At 42.3% G+C, this 22,567-nt stretch overlaps 1 protein-coding gene across 1 annotated transcript in view; it reads left to right on the top strand.

Moving 5' to 3' along the window:
- Positions 1–22,567, top strand: part of LOC149313374 (uncharacterized) — a 68,925-nt gene that overhangs the window by 35,041 nt on the left and 11,317 nt on the right. The window contains exons 8-9 of the mRNA XM_089521520.1: positions 5,938–6,031; positions 20,969–21,032. Of these exons, the coding sequence (XP_089377646.1) occupies positions 5,938–6,031; positions 20,969–21,032 (158 nt within the window). The remainder of the gene's footprint in view (positions 1–5,937; positions 6,032–20,968; positions 21,033–22,567) is intronic.

The raw sequence follows: 22,567 nt of genomic DNA, 5'->3' as shown, positions 1-22,567 counted from the left end.
TTATAAGAATTGGCTTACCATTGTTAAAAGAGCAGAGACAGGATAGATGGAAGCAAAGGCATTTGGAATCTAATGGACAAAACTCTCACGGGACTCTTTCTCAAAACAGTGTGGTTGTTAAGTTATAGTTGGGTGCAAATTGATTCTTGGACTGATGTCACCAAAAACTCTCCAAAGTGTAGCTAGCAGTGATTTAGTACTTAGTGGGTGGTCAGAATGGGTAACCGCCATGCTGAGAAGGTGCAAGGAAAGGTGTGAAGGAAAGCCAAGTGTCAGGATGTTATAAAGAAGCCAATTTCCTTGCTTTGATACATGACAGTCTCATCTCCAGCATTCCTAAGAATACCAGAAGTAGAGTAGTATTTGTTATATGTGGAGTGTGTGTGACATATGTGATGAATATTCTCCCTCTATAGGATTCTGAATTACTGTGAATTATATAGTTCTTTGTTTTGAATATTGAGAGTGCTGAGGTCTGTTCTGTTCTAGTGATGGCTCTTTGATTAGTAAAAAAAGAGAGTAGTTAATTTCCCCCACAACTCCTTCACTATTTCAGCATTTTGATGTCCCAGTGAGATTGCTACTTCCATGTGCCCGCTTTCCATGCTGTGCCAATAATGTAGGAAATAGGGGGACCTTGTGGAAATTATGTGGGACATTGTGTCTGTCCTCATGTACCAAATGCTAGCATGAGACATCACAATATCATATGCTCCTCCTATGTGATTTCTTCCTTTTCTAGATGGTGTGAGAAGCAGCCACATGGAAGCGTAAACCACATAGCTGAGGGTAGCATGGAATGATCCTTCCACGTTTGCCTCAAATGAGCAAATGTGCATTTAGGTGTCTCATTGTTGCACTATCAGTTAAATCCAAGAAAAGAGTGTGGGAAAGCTACTTTTGAATGCAGCTCCCAGAATCCGTCAACCAGTACCATCACTGGTCACTGCTAAAAGTAGCTTTTATGCAATTACAAGATCACATCTCCTAGTTTGGGTGCTACACTCATCAGCAACTAATCTTTAGGGGATGCCTTAGATATCAGTCATATAAGGAGAGAGACATCCCAGAGGTGTCAGTAGCATTCAGGAAAGGAAGAGGCACTAGGGACCAGATTGCAAATGTACAATGATTAAGAAAACTAGCCTCTGCTTTATAGACTATAGCAAAGTCTTTGACTGCATAGATCACAGAAAGCTATGGAACGCTCTTAAAGACATGAGAGTGCCACTACATTTGATAGTCATGATGAGAAATCTCTACTTAGGACATGAGGCTACTGTTAGAACAGAATATGGAGAAACAAAATGTTTCCCAATTGGCAAAGGGACCAGGCAAGGATGCATTTTATCACCCTACTTGTTCAACTTGTATGCAGAAAATATCATACAAAGAGCAAGTTTGGACACACAAGGAGGAGTGAAGATAGGAGAAAGGAATATCAACAATCTAAAATATGTGGATTACATCATATTATTAGCAGAAAACTTCACAGGCTTGGAACAATGAGTAAGGGAGGTCAAAGAAGAAAATGCAAAGGCAGGCTTACTGCTGAACATTAAGAAAACAAAAATAATGATCACAGAGGATCTGCATAAATTCAACCTAGCTAATGAGGAAGACAGAAGAGGTGAAAATTTCCTGTAACTTGGCTCAAACATTGATCAGAAAAGCAATTGCAGTCAAGAAATAAGCAGAAGACTAAGAATGGGAAGGACAACCCTGAAAGAGCTAGACAAGATCATAAAGTTTAAAGATATACAACAGAGCACTAAAATCAGAATCATACCAGCCCTTGTTTTCCTCATCATCATGTATGGATAACATTCAGGGGGTAGCTGTGATGGATTTTTGTTTGTTTGTATGGATGTGGGAGCTGGGCAGTGATGAAAGAAAATAAATTCATTCAAGATGTGATCCTGGAGAAGAGTTCTGAGGATACTATGGACAGCCAAAAAAACAAACAAATGGGTCTTTGAACAGATCAATCTTGGGTTCTCCCTGGAAGCCAAGATGATGAAACTGAAGCTGTCATCTTTTGGCTACATCATGAGAAGGCATGATTTCTTGGAAAAGACAATAATGCCAGGAAATGTGGAAAGTAGTAGAAAGAGAGGAAGGCCACATGCCAGAAAGATAGACTCAATCTGGTAGGTCACAGACATGAATTTACAGACCCTAAACAGGGCAGTGGAGGACAGAAAGTCATGGAGATGTCTAATCCACCATGAGTCAAGAGCAACTTGAGGGCAGTTAACAACAACACGAGCCTCATTTGAACAAATGTGCTTTACTTCTAATTAGACATGTGTAGGGTTACATTGTCAGTGGTTACAATCCAGCACAGAGTTGGGAAACCCATGTGTTAGATTGCAGTTGGCATCTGCTTCAAAGGGTATTAATATTTTTCTGCATTAGATACTTGGCAAAAGAGAGAGAAAGAATCTGGTAAAAAATTCAATGCCTAGAAATATATTTCTTGGCTTTTTAAGTTGCACTTTTATTCCTTTTAGTGGCATACAGGGACTTTGTATCAGTTGGGTTTTCACAGTTGTTGGAACAAGAGTGCCCTCTATTGACAGTAAGGAATTGCTGATGTTCAAACTGAAAAAGTTCATAATTTCAAGTTTTGGTTTGATTTGGAATGTGGAAATAAGATTACAGAATGTTAAAAATAAATGCACAGAAAAGAAACTCTAAATACAGAAGATGACTGTAAAACTGTATGTTGCCTTTCTGTATTTGTCTAAATATGACTAGAATAATGTATGTGAAGTTCCTTCAGCATTCACATAAACATTAAACCCTTAAACTGTTGAATGTGAAGTCTGGCTTCAAGAAAACAACAGCTGCCCCATACCTGATGAGCATGCTGGCCTGGCTTGTGTCAGACCACTGGCTGGATGAAGGTATGGGGGAGAAGGAGGAAATTAATCTCTCCGTTTGGCCTACCAGGATTTTCTGTACATCTGCAGGTGAAACCTAGAGACAAGGGAATGTATTTGCAGTGTTCCTCCATGATTCTATCCCCATCCCCAGATGGCCAGTCCCACATTTGCTAGGTTCAAGTGTCTCTGTTTAAGTGTTGGTGTCAGAGGATATAACTCACTCAGTTGCACAACAATCTCCCATCCACAGCTAGCCAGGGCAGTCCCTTCAGCTCATTTTGCTGGGGAATATCAACATTCATGCTGAGATCACTCTGTGAGGAACAGCTCAGGACTTCATGTCTGTCGTGAATCCAAAGTGGTGTCTGCCCTTACTCAGGTTGTGGTTTCGTGATAGCTGTTGGGGTCTTTGCTGTCTGTTTGGCAGGCAGTTCTGTCAAAATCCTGATTGATGTCTGAGGAATCAGGGGGGAAATGGAAGACTTACAACCATTCCTGAGGTTCCCCTCTCACAGAGAGGAGCCAAACCAGCTTTCCAGGGAGCTAGCAGTGATAAAATTGGTGAGACGGCAACTAGAAAAATGTTGGCTGAGAACAATGTTTGACTCAACATGGGCTAGAACCTATTTGAAGACCTACTCTGTGGCAGTATGCACAGCTATATATATATATATCTTTTCTGCCACCATTGTGTCTGCAAAAAGCCATCCTGCAGAGCTGTTTAAAGTAGATAGAGGACTATTATATCTTTGCTATGTGGAGGAAAATGCAGACTGCTGTGAAGGATTTGCACAGCACTTTGCAGATAAAATCACTCTGATCTGTTCTGGCTTGGATGCTATAATAGCTAGAGTTCCAGTAGATGTCAATTTGTCCCTTGCTTGTACAAGGATGGTGGATAATTTTACATTTCTTCAGCTCAAGGATGTGGCTTGGATTCTCAGAGGTGAGAGCCACACCATGTCTGTCATATACTTGTACTTTCTGTCTTATTTAAATGAGGGCTGGCAATAGAGGAAAACTGGTCACATGGGTGACAAAGTGGTCATCTTACTCATTTTTACAGTAATACTGGGTTTTATCTCTCTCCCTGAACCCCCACATCCTGGATAACTATCACCCATTGTCTAATATGATGCAAGAATGTGTGGGGGCCTCCCAAATCTAGGGGTTCATTGATTAGATTTATTGTTGTAATCTATTTCAGACCACTTCCATATGGATAAAAGGCTTCTGGAAGTCACAGATTTCATTCATGTACAAACCAGAGCCAATGCGGTGTAGTGGGTTTGAGCATTGGACTCCAGATCTGGAGATCAGGGTTTGAATTCCACACTCAGCCATTGAAACAAACTAGGAGGGTGCAGGGGATTCAGACTGCACTGAGTGACACTGCCAAAGGGGGGTTACAGCCAGTGAGCCCTCCTCCCATCCTTGCCCTGTGAGGCTTGGCTTTAATTTCAGGGCAGAGAGGGAAGGGGGCTGGTGCCCTCTTGTCCTTGCCCTGCAAGGCTTGGTTTTAATTTCAGGGCAGAGAGGGAAAGGGCTTGGTGCCCCTTTGTCCCTGCCCCACATGGCTTTACTTTAGAGTAAAGCTGCATGGAGCAGGGATGGGGTGCCAGGCCTTCCCTGCCACATGTGGCTTTAATCTAAAGTAAAGACACATGGGGCAGGGAGGGAGGGGCTTGATACGTGATACTTTATGGCAATCTGGTTGAGTCCCTAGTCTGATTTTGAATCTGATTATGGCCCAGAGGTAGCCTTAGTGGATGATCTATAGTGAGAACTGGACAGGGGGATTGTGTCCCTGTTGGTTCTGTTAGACCCAACATCATTAGTCTGTATTATTGAGCACCATATCCTTCTGGGAACCCTTGGTGCAATAGGACATGGAAGCACCATAAAATTCCTTCTTGGAGGGACCTGCTCTGAAGGAGGTGTTAGGATTCCCGTTCAATGGTTTGAGAACTGGCCTACGCAGTTGCTCACTGCTGTGCCTTGGCCTCCATGTCATACATCATATCCATGAAACCACTAGAAGAGGCTGTCTGCATGTGTGCAGTTCAATGTCACCAATAGCTTAATGACATTACGTCTGGTTGTCATAGAATCCCAAGGAAGATGATTTCATTCTAAAACAGTATCTAGCATCAATAATTGGTTAGATGAAGGTAAACACATTGAAGATTAACCAATATAAGAAGGCTGTGCTTAGCGTCACTTTAAAGGCAGATCATGGAAGAGAGATGCAGCCTGTACTGAGTTTGGGTATACTCTTCCACTCCTTATCTTGGATGCCCTGATTTCTGTGGCTGCCAGTTAAAATTAGTGCACCAATTGTGCTCATTCCTTGAGTTGTTAGATCTGGCCCCATGGGTGTATGCCTTCATTACATCCGGTATGGATTACTGTAATATTCTATTCATAAAGCTGCTTTGGAAGAGCATTCAGAATTTTTGTTTGGATCAAAGAGTTGCTCCCTAACTGTTAACTTGGGCTTCTTGCAAGAAGCACAAAACTTTCTTGTTGCAACAGTTCCACTGGCCACCAGTCTGTTTATAAAACCTTATATGACTGAGGTCCAGGCTATCTGATGGACTGTATGACACTGCCCAGGCCTCAAGATCTTTGGGAAATGACCTCCTTTCAGACACATCTGGTGGCAGCGCAAGAAAGGGCCTTCTTTGTGGCTGCTTCTAAATCCTGAAACCACCTTCCTAAGGAGGCTAGAACGACCTTGCTGTGGGTAGGTAAAGATGTTTTTATTCCAACCATCTTTCGAGAAATTACTTTTTAAAGGGGGGAAGGGGCTTTAATAGGGTGCTGTACCTTTTTAAATGGCTCTTTATTTTTTAAAAATGTACATTTAAATTGTGTTTTAAATTATTGGTAAATTACATTGGAATGCTCATTTTGTGTGTTTTTATCTGTAATGTGTCAGATCTAATTTGTAAGCTGCCTTGAGTCCCAGTTCTGAGGGGAAAGTGGAATAAAGTGAATTACTGTTATTTCTGTAAAGATATATTTCTCTGTTTTACTCCCTTTTCAGATACAAGGAGACAGCTGGAGACCCTTCCTCAACCACACAGCCTCTTGCACCTGAAACCACACCTTGCCCATTCACTGATCTTGGCATCAGAGATGTAAGTATATAAAATGAATGGCCACTGACCTTTCCAAGGGCATGGCCACATATTATGTTTTGCAGGTCCAAGAAAATGAAAACTATCAGTTTTAAACTTGCTGTAATCATCAGCAGATCTATGAAAGGCCAGCCATATCCACAAGCAGATATCTCTGTGTGTTGTGTTGTTGTGTAATGTGGATGTTGCAATTTCAGTAGTTCAAGCTAGGGGTATGACTGTGAGCTGGCAATACTGGGAGTGAAGTGTAGCAGGCCAATGGCTCTGTTCAGGTAGCCTAGCAGGCAGCCACATTCTCAGATCTTCGATCAGACAGGACCAGTTTAAAAGCTTCATATTATATCTTCCAATCACAAAGGCTGATGCTGAACATATACTTCTGTTTGCTTCTCTTTCTTTATAAACTTGGAGAGCATGAAATAAATACTTTGTATTTCACCAGGCAGGGCCCCAACTATGGACCACAAGGCTGAACACCCTTCCTAATTATACAACCACTTAACTGGAGTGACTACACTGAGGACTTTATCACATGTGGCTTTTAAACTATAAAAGTTTGATAATAGACTTTGGTGATATGTCTCCTTGTTGCTGCCTGTTCTACCAATCATGGGTAGCCTCCCCCTTGCCAATGATGGGGAAAACCCATCAATAAGCCCCTTGTCGTGCTTGTATAGTGCTAGAGCACAAACAGTTCCTGTGGCAGTTCTGGGATTGCACAGTCAGGTAGTGTCAGTGTCTCCTCTTCTCCCCCTTCCCTTCGTTATTCCAAAACCACCATGTTGTCGTTGTTCTACTTTATTTTTTCTTCTTTTAATTTTTTTAAACTACATTAGTACAACTCTGGAATTGCATCTAAAAAAACCACACAGACACTCATGCACACATTTATACAAAAATGAAAGACATGCAGGGCAGGGAGATAGGGTTAAGGATGAGACTGGAGGAGAGAATGCAGGACCAGCAATAGCCTGTTTGTTCTAATGAAGGAACAGGAGGTATGGAGTGCTCCTGGTCTGGTAAGTTATGTGATAAAGTCCTGAATGTTCTGCCTAGCCAGCCATCCAACAAGCTCTTAAACAGTAAGCGTTATTGACAGGAAGAGGTAGGTTTTGGGCACTGATACATAAATAAGCACACATCAATTCATGCTCTTAAAACACATCTGAAAATGTTAGAATATCTTGTAAAACTAAGTCTGATGGCAGCCAGTGGAGTGATTTTAATATAGGTGTGATATGGTCAGTTGTTCCTGTAATCAATCTGGCTGCCATATTCTGCACCAGTTGAAGTTTCTGGACTAGGCACAAGGGTAGCCTCATGTAGAGCGCATTGCAAAAATCAAGTCTTGAGGTTACCAGCGCATGTACTACAGTTTCGAGGTCACCCCGTTCCAGGAAAGGGCGCAGCTGACATATCAGCCGGAGCTGATAACAGGCACTCTTGACCATCGCATTCACCTGATTCCTCATCTGAAGCGACAAGTCAAGAAGCACCCCTAAGCTGCAAACACAGTCCTTTGAGGGGAGCGTGAACCCCTCTAAGACTGGAGGTTGCGGCCCGATGCCTGGTTTGGGGGCTCCTACCGTAAGTACTTCTGTTTTGTCTGAATTCAGCTTGAGCTTGTTTTCCCTCATCCAGTCCATTACTGCTGCAAGACATTGATTGAGGGGAGAAATGCCATCTGTCATCACTGCTGATGACCGAGACATGGAGAAGTATGTTTGGGTGTCATCAGCATACTGATAACACCCCGCTCCATGTCTACGGATGATTTCTCCCAGCGGCTTCATATAGATGTTGAATAACATCGGGGACAGGATGGCGCCCTGAGGGACGCCACAATTAAGCTCTGTTTTTGAAAAGCAACTGTCCCTGAGCATCACCCTCTGGAATCTACCTGAGAGGAAGGAACGGAACCACTGCAAAGCAGTGCCCCCAATTCCTAGCTCTCTCAGGCATTCCAAGAGGATGTTGTGGTCTATTGTGTCAAATGCCGCTGAGAGGTCTAATAGCACCAACAGGGTCATGCTTCCTCTGTCGATGCTTAGACGAAGGTCATCAGTTAAGGCGACCATGGCAGTCTCCACCCCATATCCTGTCCTGAAGCCAGTTTGAAATGGATCTAGAACAGGGGTAGGCAACCTTTTGGAGCCGGGGGCCGGGTTGGTGTCCCTCAGACAAGTCGGGGGGCCGAAGCCGGGGGGTGGAGCTTCCACCCTCCGGGGCGGAGCCACCCTCTGTGGCGGAGCCACCCTCTGGGGAGGAGCCACCCTCCGGGGCAGAGCCTCCACCGAAGCCCTGCAAGGAGGAGGAGGCGTGTGCCCGCCCTCTCCTCCTCGGTCCCTTTCTGGGCAAACACCCCCAACCTGCATTCCAAAACACACACAACAGCAGAGTTGTGCATTTCACATGGCTTTACTTAACATGGCCTCTTGCATATTTCAGAGGCTTATTCCATAACCAAACCCCTTGGGTTTAACATGGCTATGCATATTGAACATGTCAAGGTGGTTTCACTGTTCTTGGACCAAGTGTACTTCTCAGAAGTGTGTACTTGGTCAAGGGACTTTGGTTTTTCTTCACTGCGCATGAGTTTGTAAAAATCACAGCAACTTACATTGGCCTTGCCTCAGAGGCTTTCTGATATCAATATCACCATTAAAGAATCAAAAACACACAGAAAAGGCACTTTGGAAAGTCACACTCTCTTGGCTTCTGAAACAGTGCGTCCATGCCTCTCAAGCTGACTCATATCATTATCATCATCATCAACAACAACATCATCATCATCACCACACTATCATTGTCAAAGCAAGGGAGACTTGTTAGCATTAAAAGCACACAAAACACACTTTGGAAGGTGACACTCTCTTGGCTTCAGAAACAGTGCCTCCATGCCTCTCAAGCTGGCTTATATCATCATTGTCATCATCAATATCATCATCATCATCACACTATCATTGTCAAAGCAGGGAGACTTGTTAGCAGTTAAAAAGAATGCAAAATAAAACAAACAAAAAACAAAACCCATGTGGCCTCTGGCCACTCACCACCTTCTCCTCTTCCTCCTCCTGCTGCCCCCATCTCCTCTTCCTCTCTCCTCTTCCTCCTCCTGCTGCCCCCATCTCCTCTTCCTCCTGCTGCTGCCTCCTCCTGCTCTTCCTCCCTCCTCTTCCTCCTCCTGCTGCCCCCATCTCCTCTTCCTCCTCCTGCTCTTCCTCCCTCCTCTTCCTCCTGCTGCTGCCCCATCTCCTCTTCCTCCTCCTGCTGCCTCCATCTTCTCTTCCTCCTCCTGCTGCCTCCATCTCCTCTTCCTCCTCTTCCTCCTCCTGCTGCCTCCTCCTGCTCTTCCTCCCTCCTCTTCCTCCTGCTGCTGCCCCATCTCCTCTTCCTCCTCTTCCTGCTGCCCCATCTCCTCTTCCTCCTCCTGCTGCCTCCATCTCCTCTTCCTCCTCCTGCTGCCTCCTTCTGCTCTTCTTCCCTCCTCTTCCTCCTCCTCCTCCTCCTCCTCCTCCTCCTCTTCTTTCTTCTCCTCCCCCTCCTCCATGCACCGCACGGCCTGGGGGCAGGACGGAGGAGACAGAGGAGGAGGTGGGCAGCGCGGAGCCCCGAGGGGAGGCGGGGATGGCCGCGCAGGGCCATGCAGAGCCCCGCCGGGAGGTGAGGATGGCCGCGCGGGGCCGCGCAGAGCCAGGCAGGGAGGGCCACGCGGGGGCGTGCAGAGCCCCGCGGGGAGGCGGGGAGGGCCGCACCGGTCTTCATCCTTTGCCTCCTCCACCCCAGGCCGCGTGGCCTTCCTCTTCCTCCTCCCCTGCCATTTTGGTTTTTAAAATGGCGGCGAAGTCTCGCACGACCTTTCCCGTCCTGGGAAAGGTCACTCGAGACTTCGGCCGCCATTTTGAAAAATAAAATGTCGCCCGGAGCGGCGCGGAAACGGCGGCAATTGGCGGCAGGACTGCGCGGGGGCCGGCAGAAAGGCCTCGGCGGGCTGGATCCGGCCCGCGGGCCGTAGGTTGCCGACCCCTGATCTAGAAAATCGGCTTCATCCAAGACCACTTGGAGCTGAAGAGCGACAGCCCTCTCGATCACCTTACTCAAGAATGGCAGATAGGAAACAGGCCTATAATTTTTCATGTCCAGGGGTCCAGGGAAGGTTTTTTCAGAAGCGGTCTAACAACCGCTTCCTTTAAGGCAGGTGGTACACAGCCTACCCTAAGGGATGCATTGATGACATGTCTAAGAAATGCCATCAAGGCATCACCCCCCCCTGGATGGCCAGCCATGATGGGCAGGGGTCAAGAGGGCATGTCATCTTCCTCACCTTTCCAAGGATCTTGTCCACATCATCAGTACTCACAAGCTCAAATTGATCCAGTCTAGTCTCATAAACGGACTGACTGGACACCTCATCAATTGATTTTGCCCCAACACTGGCATCCAGGTGGGCTCTTATCTGAGAGATTTTACCTGCAAAGTAGTTGTCAAATGCATCACAGCAGACTCTTGTCGGGTTAAGTAGAGGGTTCTGGGTAGATGGCATCACCATCAGTTCCCTCACCACCCTAAACAGTTCTGCCGGACAAGACTTTGCAGATGCAATGCGAACAGGCGAGAATGATCTCCTCATTGCTTTTATTGCCTCTCTATAAGAATAAAGAAATTTCTTATGACGAGTTCTGTTAGCTAAGAGTCCAGTTGAGTGCCATTTACGCTCTAGTCATTGTTCCACCCACTTCACATTCTTCAGCTCTCTGGTATACCAGGGCTTTCGATTCAAAGCGGGTGGGAAAGGACACTTGGAAGTGATTGTGTCAATAGCCCCGGCAAGATCAGTGTTCCATGTGTTCACCAGAGCTTCAACAGAATCACCGGCATTATCAACGAACAAACCCTCTAGGGCTTTCTGGAATCCAATTGGTTCCATTAGCCTTCGAGGGCGAACCATTCTAGTAGGTCCTCCACCCCCGGGGAGACAGACAATGGCTCTTAGTTCAGCCCTGACCAGGAAATGATCCGTCCATGACAGTGCAGAGATACTGACTACCTCTGCCCACGGATATTCCTGTTCCGTACTGAAGACCGCATTGAGAGTATGATCCGCAGAATGTGTTGGCCCGGTAACCAATTGGGAGAGGCCCTGGCTGTCATGGCTTCCATGAACTCCCGAGCCGCACCTATTAAACTGGTCTCGAGTGGGATGTTGAAGTCGCCCAGAACTAAAAGCCTAGGCGACTCCAACAACAACTCCGAGACCAGCTGTGTCAGCTCGGATAGGGAGTCTGTTAAGCAACGGGGTGGACGGTATACCAACAGAATCCCTATACTATCCCTGGTCTTCAGGTGCAGGTATAAATAACAGTGTAATTTTGGATTGTTTATAATGTACAAAACCATGCCTTCCTTTGGATTCACTTTCCTAGAGTACACATGAGAGGGGAAATAAGAGCTGAGAAGACAATGTTTCCACAGCTTCTCTTCAAAGACTTCTTGAAATGCTGCTTCAGCTCACTGTATGGGAGCTGTTCTGGAATTGTAGACAATTCTCACTGGCTAGTTGGCTACATCTGTGCCACATTATGGATTGACAGAATGACTGACAAATCGGGAAGAGCAGAATTATACTTTAACTATAGATTCAGCATAAAGTGAAGACCCTCTCTCAAAGCTTAATCCATCACTCATACAGCCAATTCATCTTGCTTTTGTCAGTTTATAACCAGTTGGGAGTGGGTCATTACAGATTTTTAAAATATCTGGCTATTCAAATACATTAAAGAATACGACACACAAGAAGGAGGTTGAATTACATTTAGGTGTAAAAAGTGAGAAGTATGCAAGGAGAGCCAGTGTGGTGCAGTGGTTTGAGTGTGGAACTAGGACTCTGGAAACCAGGGTTTGATTACCTGCTCAGATGTGAAACCCACTGGCTGACCTTGGGCAACTCACATGCTCTCAGCTTCAGGGGAAAGCAATGAAAAACTTAATCTGAACAAATCTTGCCAAGAAAACCCCATGATAGGTTCTCCTTAGGATCGCCATTAGTCAGAAACAACTTGAAGGCACACAGCAACAACAACAATGTATACAAGATGTAATGGATATAAACCAGCCAGATAAATTACAGCTGAAAATAATATTTCTACTAGAAGTGGAAAAAAGTGGCGTAGTCCACTGTTCACACACAGAATGACAGCAGGAGCAAACCCTCTTTTTGACTTCATGAATTTGCACTGAAGAGTTTTGATTGTAGCTCAGTGAAGTTACCAAATCCTTATGATCTTGGGTGTCATTTCCACCATTCTATTTTAGTTATAATTAATATAATTACAGAATGTCACTAAAATGCATTCAGAGACATAGCTGTGTTAGTCTGAACTATCAGTATGCAAAGGGATCTTTGAAACTAACTATGTGAAAGAAGTTGTAGTATAAGCTTTTGTAAACTTGGTTTAGTTTCTCAGGTACTTGGAGTGGACTGGTGCCTCCATGCATCTGAGGAAGCAAACCAAGTATATGAAAGCTTATGCTACAACATTTTCACATAGTTTAATTAATTAATTAATTAATTTCATTAGTTAGTCTCAAAAGTGCTACAAGATTCCTTTGCATACTAAAATGTACATCAGGGGAAGAGACTCGTTGTCTGAAGGGTGGAATCAGCTCTAGGCAAATGTGTCAGGAGTCATACAGCAGCTGTGGGTGGCTACAGCCCAAAGTGGGTGAGCCCATATCCAAAGTTAACATGTGGCCCTGATATGCTTGTTCCCACACATATACACACTACTTATTGTCTCTGATGCACAGGCACACACACATATCCTTTTCTCCCCTTCCCCTAACTAATCCTTCTAGGGTAGGCAAAGAGTTCTGAGCAGCTGAGAAAAGACTGTTTCTGTTCCTTAGTCACCAAGATATGCTGTGTGCTGCCTCCTGAAAACAATTTTCTTAAACAAAATCTCTCAGCGACTTCATTGACGGATATGTCAATGAAAATCAATCTTCCCCAAGTTTAGAAAGCCAAGGCCCCATTCTCACTAGCCCATTTGCTCTGGATATTTGCCTCCATACCAAATCTGCCCGGAAAGAAGTTCATACTACCCTTTACCTTGATTGATGCAATTTGCCCCTCTGAAGTTCACATTTGCAGTAACACTTTAAAATGCACCCTCCTTTGTTGTCAATCAAATTCACTTCTGCTTTCGTTAAAGGTGGCATATCCTACAATCATTGGCCAACGGAATTGGTTCTTTCCCCTCTCCTTTTTTAAAAAAAAAACTGGTGGCAGTGTGCGCATATTCTGTCAACTTGTCATATTTAAAAACCTCCAGGTGTGTGAGTGTGTGTTGTGTGTATTTGGGTCATTACACATTATGGCAACCCTAAAACGACCCCATCCTAGCAAGATTGGTTCCGAGGAGATTTGCCAGTGCCTTTCTCCTGAGGCTGAGAGAGTGTGACTCTCCTAAAGTCATGGGTTTCCACAGCCTTGCCTCTGAATGCCAGCCTCTAGCTTCCCCTTTGCTTCCAGCCCAGCATTTCCTCCACTTTGGAACCTCTTCTCTTCTCTTCTCTTCAAGCCCAATGCCACCTCCGAAGCCCTTGCCTCCCTCCCCATGCCATCCTCTTCCCTTCCCTTCCATCCCAAAGCATGTGCATAATCTGTCACAATAATAATAATAATAATACCTCACCTCAGAATGCCATCTCTGCATCCTCTTTCTTTGCTTTCCCTCCTATTGCCACCCCAGAATGCCTTGCATACACATACACGTATGTAGCAAAAGCATTCACACATTGTATCAATTTGCCAAATTTAAAAGGAAACACAAGCATTCGCATATTCTGTCACACACACACACACACTAAATAATTTTTTTTAAAACTTTATTAATACATACCAAACACACAAACTAAATAATTTTTTTTTAAAATGCCACTTGCAAAGTGAAGTGCTGTGCCGGCAGCAAGCAGACGAAAGGGAAATGTAGCACAAGCAGACCCATTCTATCAATATGTATCAACCTGTAGAAAAAGCATTCACATAATCTGTCAAAAATAAAATTACAAAAAGAGAGAGAGCAAGCTGCCTGTGAGAGGGGAGGCATATTCTGCCCTCTGCCCTCCCTCTGACCTAAATCCCTTCCCTGAACTTGACCCAATCATGACCACGGCCAAGTTCACATTTACCAGCAGCAGGGAAGAAACGGTTTTTCCTAAAGGACATGGGAAATAATCCACTTTCAGGAAAAAAACACTCTAAAGGGGATTTTCCCTGGCTCAGGTGTGCAAAACCCTAATTCTGATGTGTTTAAACTGGTGCCAATGGGAACTTCCGACTTTTAATCCAGGTTACAATTTGGTACAAAAGGTAGTCTGAATGCCCCCCTATAGAGTCATCTGGAGCTAGTTCATATGCAGTACTCTTCATTACAATCTGCACAGTTTGCTCATTCTCTTTGCTTATAGAATACTATTTTCTGAGTTGGCTTGTAGACTGGGGAGTGATTTGCAGTTCATGGGATGGACCTTGAAGTCTCTTTCAGCCTCATGCTTCAAATTAAAAATATCTAGTGCAACAAGGAAAAAATAGTAACCTGATGTGAATACCCATATCCAAGACATCCATAGCAGAACATGAATTCCACCTCAACTGTGCAGAAAACCTAAAAAAATAAAAATTCAATTTTTAGTTAATCATTTTACACTGCAAATTAAAATTTAAAAGCTGTTATAAAGGCAAGTAACTCCAGCTATACACTTTTTCTACTCTTTTTCTGAGTTCATATGTATAATAAATACCAAGCTTTGAAATGTCATACTCTTGCCCATAAAGACAGGAAAATAAAACCCAGGAAAACTGCCTAGAAATACTAATACTAATTGATTCCTGCACCCTATGGCTTGATCCACAGCAGAACTTTGAGCAATAGAAGAAAATTTACCAAGTCAATTTTAAACCATTTCACAAGCACCAACAGAAAATCTTTTCAACAGCAATGTTACAATATATCAGTGTTTGTACAGTACAGTATGAGAAATCTGTTCGCTAAAGAACATGCAACCATTTCAGATTGCATTGACTCTAGAGGGTTGCAAATGGGTTTTGAAAATTGCTGTGCATTGTCTATGCAATAGAGCTTCTCTAGATATGAGCTTCTGTTTGTCATTAAATGCTTTTCAGAGGTCTGGGTACCAATCTGTGCTGAATCTGAAGAAGTGGGTTTATATCCACAAAAGCTCATCTAAAATAAAAACCAGTTGGTCTTAAAGGTGCCGCTACATTCTTTTCCTCCCTCCCCCCCTCCTTTCTTTTTATTCCTTCTATGCGCAGAAAATGCTTTCCATTTTCAGAAGAGCACTTTGGGATAGTCTACAATGAGAATTCAGTATTGTGTCAAGGATACACATAAATAATCCAGATGCTGGGCAAGTCACATGCTCTCAGCCTTGGGGGATGGCAACAGCAAATCTCCTCTGAACAAATCTTGTTTGGAAAACCCACGATAGGTTGGTTTCAGGATATTTTCACACAGCCATAGCAGGATGCTCCTGTCACTATTGTGCAATTGTACAAAGACGATCAAACGATGCCACATGGCACTGCGATAATTGCACCATTATCCCGCAAATAAATGAATGAAAAGTGGCACTAGAGTTCCTATTTGTGGGATAATGGTGCGATTATCACAACACAATTATTTTTTCTGCCCCCCCCCCCCCCCGGCCCCAAATTCACATCTCTAGTCTCAAAGAGAGGAGACCCACTGAATCAAAATTATGAGATCAGCAGTTGAATTTAGTGCAATATAAGTAAATATAAATGTCTATATGGAACGACTTAGACAATTTATACCTATAGAACCTTCGCTATGAAAAGAAATTTATTATAAGGCCTATTATTAACTTTAGTTCCCCACCACCACCACCATTTAGAGGATAAAACATTCTCCAAGAATTTAGATGTTGGTCATCTTTACTATAGTCATAATGAATTAAATTAAACCTGACAATCCATGAATAAGAATCTTAATCTTTGAGAAAGGGCAGACATTTTAATCTTCTTTCACGGTATCTCAATACAGATTTTTTTATTTTTATTTTTGGTAAACCACCTGTGTAAGATACAGTGTAGAAAATTAGAGTAACATTTTTTAGGAAAAATGAATTCATTAAAACAAACACTTTCAGCTTTCAATTATTCCATTAGAACCGTGCTAATTCAAAGTTTTAGGAGAAGCACTCGTCCTAGTCTACAAATGACAAACAAATACATCCAGAATGGGAAAATGTTCAATAATTTGGCTGAAAATGTATGGTGAAAGACTGAGATATTAGTCCTTTTAAAAACAAATAGGCTGTGGCTGTAAGATTGTTCTTTTAAAAAAAACTTCCCCGACATAGTAGCTTCTGTTGCTTGTATCTGCAGATCATACATCGGGATAAACACGGGGATTAATTAACAGTGACCTTCTGAATCTACCACTCTAGGCCCATTTAGAAACCTCTAATCTAATAAATTTCATTGCTATACAACAGAAAAAGGGCTTAGAGGTTACTGTTTCAGGATTAAAGCAGGATGGGCTGAAAGATATTTTCTAATTTCTAATTTCAGTTTACCTATGTTGTTCTATAACATGACTCTATAAACAAGTTTATATATATTGTTAACTTTTCCCTCACCCATAACTCAAAACATTTAAAAATGTCCCTGTGCTGCAACGCTTAAATTCAGATTAAAAATCTATTACAGTAATTTAGACAGATTGTTTACAGTAGTTCTGCAATATGCATTTTTCATTTTTAAAAAGATACCTTACCATATTTCGAATTCTCATAGCACATATTTCAGTGAAGGACTGCTTCTGAATGGGGAGAAATAGCAACATTTAGAGAGCTCCTTCACTGCCCAAAGATTTGCTCACTTCAGTCATTTCATTCAATTCCAAACAAAAGCCTAGAGGTTTGAAAAAGGCCAAGCTATTTCAGACTATTCATAACACTGTAATCAATCACCAGGTCTAATTCCATCCCTCTTTAATCGATAGCTCTTAGCTGATTATAAATCCATACCCATAACAAATGGTTATACAGGAAAGATAGCTGTGGTGTCCATTACAACAATCGTGAAGTTCATTGTGAAGTATGTAATAACTACTAGGACAACCAGAAGGGCATAAAAAGTCTATCAGTTTTCAAAATCTCTAGGGCTCTTCCTCAGGCAAGATGTTACTGAAAATATGTTGAGAGAGAGGACTGATGAGGTTGTGATTATGAAGTCTCCACAATGTCTTGAGATGGAGGAGGGGATCTGAAGACTTTCAAATGAGGCCCTAGCAGGCTTTAGGTTTTAGCTCAAGGAACCTCTAAGAATATTTGGAAAAGGAAAGACAGAAAAGTTTGGGTCCTTCATATATGAAAATATAAAATCCAATTATATGACTGGCTTCCCCAAATGTGGTACATATGCCCAATTATGAAAAACCCATTTACTCCCCTTTCTCATCATAAAGCTACACATCTATCCATTCTGCCCTTTGCACAGTCACTAAATTATCAATTTAATTATCAAATTAGCTGCTTGCTCATAGGTCTCTTAAAACCCACATTATAATAATAATAATATTTATTTATATCCCGCCTCTCCCTGTATTGGATCGAGGTGGGTAACAAGATATCAAAGACAATAAAATCAAGTAAAACAAATAAACAAACAAACACGGGAACAATAGTTAAAAGACATATTACATTTCAAGTTCCCAAACTCCCTCCCACCCTACAAAACAATAAAACAATTCCCAGCCGATGGCCAATAAAATCAATCAAGATCATTCAATCCAATGGGAATAATTAGGTAAGTGGAAAAATTGGAAGTCAGTTCGGGAAGGCTCGTCGGAAAAGATGTTTTTATTGCCTTCTTGAAGGCGCCTAAAGATGTTATTTGGCGGATCTCGTCCGGTAAATCGTTCCAGATTTTTGGAGTGGCAACAGAAAATGTCCTCTGGAAAGTGGAAACTAGTCTAGTTCTCCCTGACTGCAATACATTCATCCCAGAGGACCTGAGAGTGTGGGAAGGATTATATGGGAGGAGGCGTTCCCTCAGGTATGTTGGACCCAAGCCATTTAGGGCTTTATAGGTAATAACCAATACCTTATATTGTGCCCGGAAGCAAATGGGGAACCAGCATAGGGATTTTAAAATAGGTGTAATGGATTCAAATTTTGAACTTATTTGGACATCATAATTCAGTGATGGTGAACCTTTTAGAGGCCAAGTGCCCAAACTGCAACCCAAAACCCACTTATTTGTTGCAAAGTGCCATGTCCCTCTGGCTTTCTAGTAACAAACTGTGGCAAATTCTGTGCTGGGGCAACGGCACATGTGCCCACAGAGAGGGCTCTGAGTGCCACCCCTGGCACGCGTGCCATAGGTTCACCATCACTGTGTAATTCATCACCTCTGTCTTTGCTTACTCCATTATGATATTTGTCAAGGGTAGCTCAAATCCAAACAGATCCACAGATATGGGCTTCTGGTAGTCACCAGAAAGCGTTTGCTGGTCCAAAGCTAGAGAAAAATTCTTCTCCTTATATAAAGTTAGTGATAAATCAGAAGTTTATATTTATTCTTAATCTCTGTAAATGAACTAATATCCTTGACCTTATCTGAGCACCCCATGTTGTCTTTCATGGGAACATTTCCCCTCTACAGAAGAATAAAACACTTCTTGATTCTCTGGTATATGGCTGTGCATACATCTTTTTACAAATGTGAACAAGGACACTGACCACTCTCAGAAATATAATAGCTAATAAGGAGTCTTTAGCCTAATTTATGAAGACCATATATGAACAGAAAAAAATTTACCTTTACTGAAAAACATCTCACATCTCCAAAGTTGATTGTTATGGGCTTTCTGCTATTCTTATTTGCTTTGTAAACTTGAGGATTTGTGCATTTCATGATTTTATCAATACTAATACGGACCAGTAAATAAGTGTCACGGTTAACAGTGACTTTTTAACAGGGTCTTCTGTTAAGGAAGCATAAATCTTTCTGGTAAGAGAAAAGAAGATGATCATGGAGTAAAATACCACAAAAACTGAAAAATGATCAATTCTGTTTAGCATCCTGTATGTACAAAACCCATTCACAGCACTTGTAACAAGGGCTAAAACTGACAACACAAAAACGTTTGTCATCATATTTCCCAATATTTTCACATTTTTGTGTGTGTAAAACCCATGTATGTCTGTGGGGGGTATGTGTCCTTATGTGATTAAAGTAGTAATGATGGGGGAAGGATTAATCCTTTTGCCTGTATGATTTCTCTCTGCTAAATAGTCCCTCCAGTCTCTTAACCCAATACCTATATCAGTATATACCAATACTGATACCAAGAGACACCATCAGATGTGGGGGTGAATAGGTTGTAAGTATGCAGTTATACTTATGTCCTTCCATGGCAAGCCCCAGTTGAGTTATGTAATCTCTGAATCATCTCTAGATTTAAAATTCTCTGTATTCAGATGCATGCATGGTTCTGAGGGAGCTCAAGCCTATGAAAGCTCATACTACAAACGTCTTTCAGTTAGTCTCAAAGATGCTACATTGCATACTAAATTCACTAAATGCTAAATCTGCAGTTGTACATATTCCTGCAAATTAGTTCTGCTGTATCCATTGGAATTTGATTCTGACTAAATTTGCACAGGACTGCACTGCAATTGAAACATGTTCTGCCATATTGACTGCGTAATTTACTAAAAGTTTCCAGACTGGTTATCTGTCACACTCAATTTTATAGGCAGCAGAAATTGGTTTTACTACTATCATACTCTGGGTATTTATTTACTTTGGGTAAAGGTTTGAAAAAGGATCAGTAAATACATAGAAATAGAAAGAAAAGCAAAATAGCAGTCAGAGTAATAAGTAAGCAAAAGTTGCACATTTGTTACATCTAAATTAAGGCTGGGTGATTTATGGCTTTCCAGATGTTGCTTGACTTACCACTGGCCATGCTGGCTGGCAGAAACCCCAGTCCAAGAAACTCTGGAGGTTCACAACTTGCCCAACCCAGATGTAAAGCAACATGCAAAACAAATTTAGAGGCACACAGAAGAAATTCTATGTTTAGTGTCTCATTTGTTTTTGAAAAATATTAAGAGCAGCTGCAATAAGGGGGATCAGAGAGCAATGACAACAAAGGAAGAGAGATTTAATTCCCATTGTATCAGATCCCTGAACTGGGTTCTCTCCTTCAAACCTTGCCTTTTGCCCACTGGAGGAAATTGACAGGCACATGTGTGATAGTGGTGACTTTGAAATTAGTATTTTTTTTTAAACACAAGCACATAGAAATCATAGTCACAGCTCTCTCGCTACATAGCTGTACTCTGAGAAAGTACAGTTGTCGGTATACTTCAATAACTAAGAGAAAAGGATACACTTGGGGGTGAAATCTTTGCACTGCTTCACAATAACTGCCATCAAGCCAACCTATAAGAATATGAAATGTCAAATTAGAACCATTATAAAGTCGCATTACAGTCAAGGACAAGATTTACTAAAAACATTTAGTAGCCATGTACAAGTTTTGCAGTTATTGGGCAAAGTCCTGGAATTCTATACTCAATTCTGCTGCAAATTTAAATAAGGCAAAGCTTAATGTATAAAGGTTATCCGTTTACTAAGCCTATCAAATCAGGTTTGCACTACTGCAGGTTTTCTTAGAAATAAGCACCTGTGTCCAATGAGGTTTTCTTTCAGAATTGCAGTCTTCTGAGTGTGGTTATTCAAGAACACACACACATGAATCATTTTGTGCCTGTGCTGAACAGGTTCAGTATTAGGTACTGCAGAATAATGCCTGTTTTCAAGAGCTCTGCCCCTGTCAAATGTTTGTGCTGAAGCAGGGCTCCTGTCTTTTCTTCCAGTTCCATCAACGTACCCCATTACCAAAAGGAAAAAACAACCACCCATGACCCCATGAGAAAGAAGGTGGGTGGATTTTCTAAGTCCTCAAATAAATATTAAAAGAACCATAACTACATCTCTCTGCTAAATAGTCCCTCCAAGCTCTTAGCCAATACCTATATCAGTATACCAATACTGATATGTTGCCATTCACCAACAGACCAACACAGAGATTAACATATAAATCACTTCCTCTCAACCAAGGGTCACACAGTATATATACCCCACTCACTTCCATGCCAGCATTCTCTGAAGATGCCAACCACAGATGCTGACAAAACATCAGGAATAACAATTGCATAGCCTGAAAAACCCACAGAAAACTAACCATAACTACAGTTAGGTAGCCTGTCCTTCTCTTTGTGATCTCTCATACATATGGGTGATAAGGAAGCTAATTTTACCAGGAGGAGGTAAGCAGGGTCAATGTGTCCCAGAAGAAAGGACAACAAACCCAAGACAGTATCTTGTCAAGCCTGGACATCTAGTTATTTAACTATCATTATAAATGGAAGATTGGGCCTATGTGCTGCCCTGCATCCTGCAGTGAGCATCCACTTAAAAATGTACCGTAGTTGATGCCACCATTGCTTGACTGGAAGGAGCAAAAAGCTCCACGGGTAATAGCTTACAATCCACTTCCAATGCCGATTAGGTGGTTTCTATGACCTACTGAATAGAGCCTGGAAGGCTGGCCTCAATAATACTTTATTCCAATGGAACTGAAGGTAAATTGGATAGCAAACGGCATATAGTACACCTGCTATCCTTGGTGATAACACAGTATTGTAACTAGAAATGTAGTCTTAAAGGGCAAAGCCCAAGTTCAGATACTGCCATATGCTGAAATAGCTTTCCCATAAGACTAGCCAGTACCAGCAGAAGGCTTCTTGAAATTGTCAGTGGAACATGAGGTAGTTGGACATGCTAAGCCTTTGCAGAAATAAATTAAGACTGGGGTGTCTGCACCAAGAAGGAGCCCCTTTGGGGGGCAGCATATACTCAAACGAAAAATGCTGGGGATGGGAAGAGAGTGAAAGAGACCTAACTTCGGCAAAGGAAGGGAAGGACCTGGGGGCAGAGAATGGATCATGGTATTCTCTCTCTTATTTCCTATTATGTGACCTTTGCCTAGCCTGGCAGGAGATAACTGTCCCCTTCATTGCATACAAAGGCCTTGTAACCCAAGTGACTTCAGAAAATGAAGAACATAAAGATTAATAAAGACCAAGATAAAGTGTCTCAAAGTTAATCACATCCCCATCCTTCAACATTTTATTTGTTGTCCCATAGTACCTGTTTAACAACAAGTAAAACGCCTGGCATTGAAAAATAGCATTAAGAACATACTTAGTCTACATACCACATCACCGCAAGGAATTAAATTATGGATGTCACTGGACGCAAATGAATCTTCAGAGGTCTTCTGACTTCTCAACAACATCTATAAAAAGTGTGGGGGGGGGAACAGGTTTTGCAACTGATTACAAATAATAAATATTGCAACCTGAAATAACCTAACCTCTGAAGAAAAAAAATACGGTAATGGAGCCAAAAAA

This window comes from Sceloporus occidentalis, unplaced genomic scaffold (assembly GCF_023333645.1).
Source record: "Sceloporus occidentalis isolate IW3139 unplaced genomic scaffold, rSceOcc1.0.p SCAF_4, whole genome shotgun sequence".
Classification (NCBI taxonomy): Eukaryota; Metazoa; Chordata; class Lepidosauria; order Squamata; family Phrynosomatidae; genus Sceloporus; species Sceloporus occidentalis.
Note: the sequence above shows the minus strand (reverse complement) of the source record. Positions and strands in the feature narration are given on the sequence as shown.